Consider the following 2711-nt stretch of genomic DNA (forward strand, 5'->3'; position numbering starts at 1 on the left):
TGTTGTTTCAGTCCAAGCATATCACGCCTTGCAACATCTTCATTTGACAAAACTGTCAGAGTTTGGGATGCTGACAGTGTTAGTGAACTTTTTTCTTTCAATTTACTTGTTATTTTGGTTTTTGAGCTAGTTATGTCTTCTTGTATGTCCATTTAAAACCCCTTAATGTTCTCATTTAAAGCATTCTGCATGTTCATCCTATTTCATTCTGAGTTTTCTTTCTTCTCGGTTTTCATTTAATTTTCCTTGAAAATTTATGCATCCTGGTTATTCGCTTCGTACATTTATAGGACATTCAGGTAACGTTATGTCACTTGACTTCCATCCAACTAAAGATAATCTTATCTGCTCTTGTGATGGTGACGGTGAAATACGATATTAGAGTATCAACAATGGGAGCTGTGCAAGACGTTTCATGTTTCTTTATACATAATGTTATCTCGTTTCAGGCGAAGGCATGCTCCTCTGCAAGCATTGCTCGGCTGAAGAATCTGAATAGGAGGACCTTCGATGTCCTAGCTGCGAGATTGTACTTTTATTATTCTCTTTGCTATGAACTCACGGGTAGCCTTGCTGAAATTAGGGGGTAAGCTATACCTTATTCAAATTTGACTTATACCGTACGTTGTCTTTAGTATATATTCTTATCACTACAAGAAAATATACTTTTAATGACACACGCAAACAGACAAGTGAGTTTTGTTCCCCCTTCAATAATTATAGTTGTTAGATATAAATTTCCATGGGATTGATAATGTTAGGTTGTTCTTCGTTTTGTTATCTGAATAATGAATTTATGGGATTGGTTAAACAACAAAGACCATATTCTCAATATGTGGCCTTTTTTCATTACTGTAATACATGTTGTCCTTTAGCAATTAATTATTGAATTTAGCCTCAAGTCTGTATGATTCTCTTTTATTTTTCTTACTCTGTTAGGTATGTGTTGAAGAAGATCCGGCTGGCCAAGCAAACAGACAAGTTTAAGCGTACAGCTCACCAAGAGGTCACTTTTTTAAAACCAAAATTTCACTCTTCACGTTTGTTTTATATAATTAACATGCGAATTGTGATGACTGAAAGTTGCATGGATTATTCCATACTCGATTAGGATTTAAATATTTTCCATCTGATCGTTATCACGATACACTTGCATAAATTAACCTTTCTTAGTGTTGAACTTCTTGTGCTTGAACGAAACCGTGACCTTTAAAATCTTGATTTAGGAGATATTTTGATTACGGGATGTCCATGTTTTGTTCAACAATGACACCTTTTATTTATGATAGCTTCTAGGTTGCACCTCTTTATCTAGCCAAACAGATGTTTTATACCCTGAGACCCGTGTTAACACTGTTTTCTACTCTGTTGCTTCTCTGAAAGTTGTGATCTTGAATATTTCCTTCTTTTATCTGCTAAGACAAGACTGATATATTTAACGTATCCTACCTTCAGATGTATTATTTTTGGTCTTTCTATTAACAAAATATGCACGTATGCAAACACGCACCTGCTCACAACTCGTCTGAAATCTAAAGACAACCATTGAAATAATCTGGAAATATGTATATGCTGCTACTTATGTTACCTAGACTATTTTTTTCCTTCAAATATACTTGTGTTCGACACATACTCAGACATTAATATGAAGTACAATCCTCCAAATACATGAAACAGATACTAAAATTTGATTATATGCATACCGGATACATACTTATATTCACCTCGAGTCCAAGTAACATATCATACACCTCTGCCATTCATCCCTCCTCCCAACTTCATATGTTCCTCGAGGAAACCCTCGCATAATGTGTGCTTGGTTTAAGGTTGAGGTAGATAAAATCACTGTTTTGATTGAGAGAATCTTCTACATCGAATGTTAATCTCATATATATCTTTTGATGGGAATAGCCTTTCGACTTTGTACATTTTGAGTTAAAAAGATTCCTAGTTGATTAAGAGTTTATATGAGATAAAGACAAAAATGGTTTCACTTATCCAAGAAAAATTAGGATGCCCTTTTGCGAACTTGAGAGAATAAAAAGAAATTTTTTAATTGAAATTCTCATTGAAAAGCAAAATACACAAACTGTTTTTATAGGCTATGGATTGCAAGTTAAGAATACTACTAAGTTTATTTTCTTCCCAACTTTTATCTCCTAAACCTTATATTATCTGTTAAGAAACATAATCCTAATTGTAAAATATAAATAAACTAAACTTCGTAAAATAAAATTCCCTTAATTCATCTCAAGTCATTGCATGTTTGAGAATTTGTCTTGTGTTCTTTGGCTGTATTGCAGATGGAATTGATTGCAAGACTAAATAATCCGTATATTGTTGACTACAAAGATGCTTGGGTTGATATAAGGTGAAAGAGATACATTACTGTTTGGATTTATGGTTGATAAGGTGAAAGAGAATTTGTCTTGCTCTGTGTTTTCATATCTTAATGTCTTGCCCTGAAACTGGTTCTGACAGCACTAATTTTTTTTTCTTATACTTTTAATGAAAATTAAATTTTAAATGCATTTAAGATGTTGATTTGCCAAAAGGTTTATGCTATAGGTTGCAAATTGCTTATACGATATGGAGCTTATTATTTACTGGATGAGCAAAATTTTGACATCTTTGTTTTTATTTTGCTTACCTTTTGTTGATATTGTTTTTGCATATTCTAAGCATCCTCATTTTTTTGTTGTCAATACAGG

The 2711-nt window shown here is 33.1% G+C and overlaps 1 protein-coding gene across 1 annotated transcript; it reads left to right on the plus strand.

The window, feature by feature from the left end:
- Nucleotides 1-267: 267 nt before the first annotated feature.
- Nucleotides 268-2406, plus strand: LOC120215943 (probable 26S proteasome non-ATPase regulatory subunit 3). Its single transcript, XM_039213471.1, has 3 exons — nt 268-586; nt 940-1006; nt 2304-2406. Exons 1-3 carry the CDS (start codon nt 357-359, stop codon nt 2373-2375), a joined length of 369 nt encoding a protein of 122 aa, XP_039069402.1. The 5' UTR covers nt 268-356; the 3' UTR covers nt 2376-2406.
- The last annotated feature ends 305 nt before the right edge of the window (nt 2407-2711 follow it).

The sequence above is a fragment of the Hibiscus syriacus genome, unplaced genomic scaffold, assembly GCF_006381635.1.
Source record: "Hibiscus syriacus cultivar Baekdansim isolate YM2019G1 unplaced genomic scaffold, ASM638163v2 tig00110156_pilon, whole genome shotgun sequence".
NCBI classification, from domain to species: Eukaryota; Viridiplantae; Streptophyta; class Magnoliopsida; order Malvales; family Malvaceae; genus Hibiscus; species Hibiscus syriacus.

Bases quoted from the DNA above. Each gene is read 5' to 3' on its own strand.
- LOC120215943 (XM_039213471.1), top strand. From the start codon at position 357: ATGGTGACGGTGAAATACGATATTAGAGTATCAACAATGGGAGCTGTG. The intron at 587-939 runs GTAAGCTATACC...TTACTCTGTTAG, and splicing joins AGCCTTGCTGAAATTAGGGG to GTATGTGTTGAAGAAGATCC. The intron at 1,007-2,303 runs GTCACTTTTTTA...GCTGTATTGCAG, and splicing joins AGCGTACAGCTCACCAAGAG to ATGGAATTGATTGCAAGACT.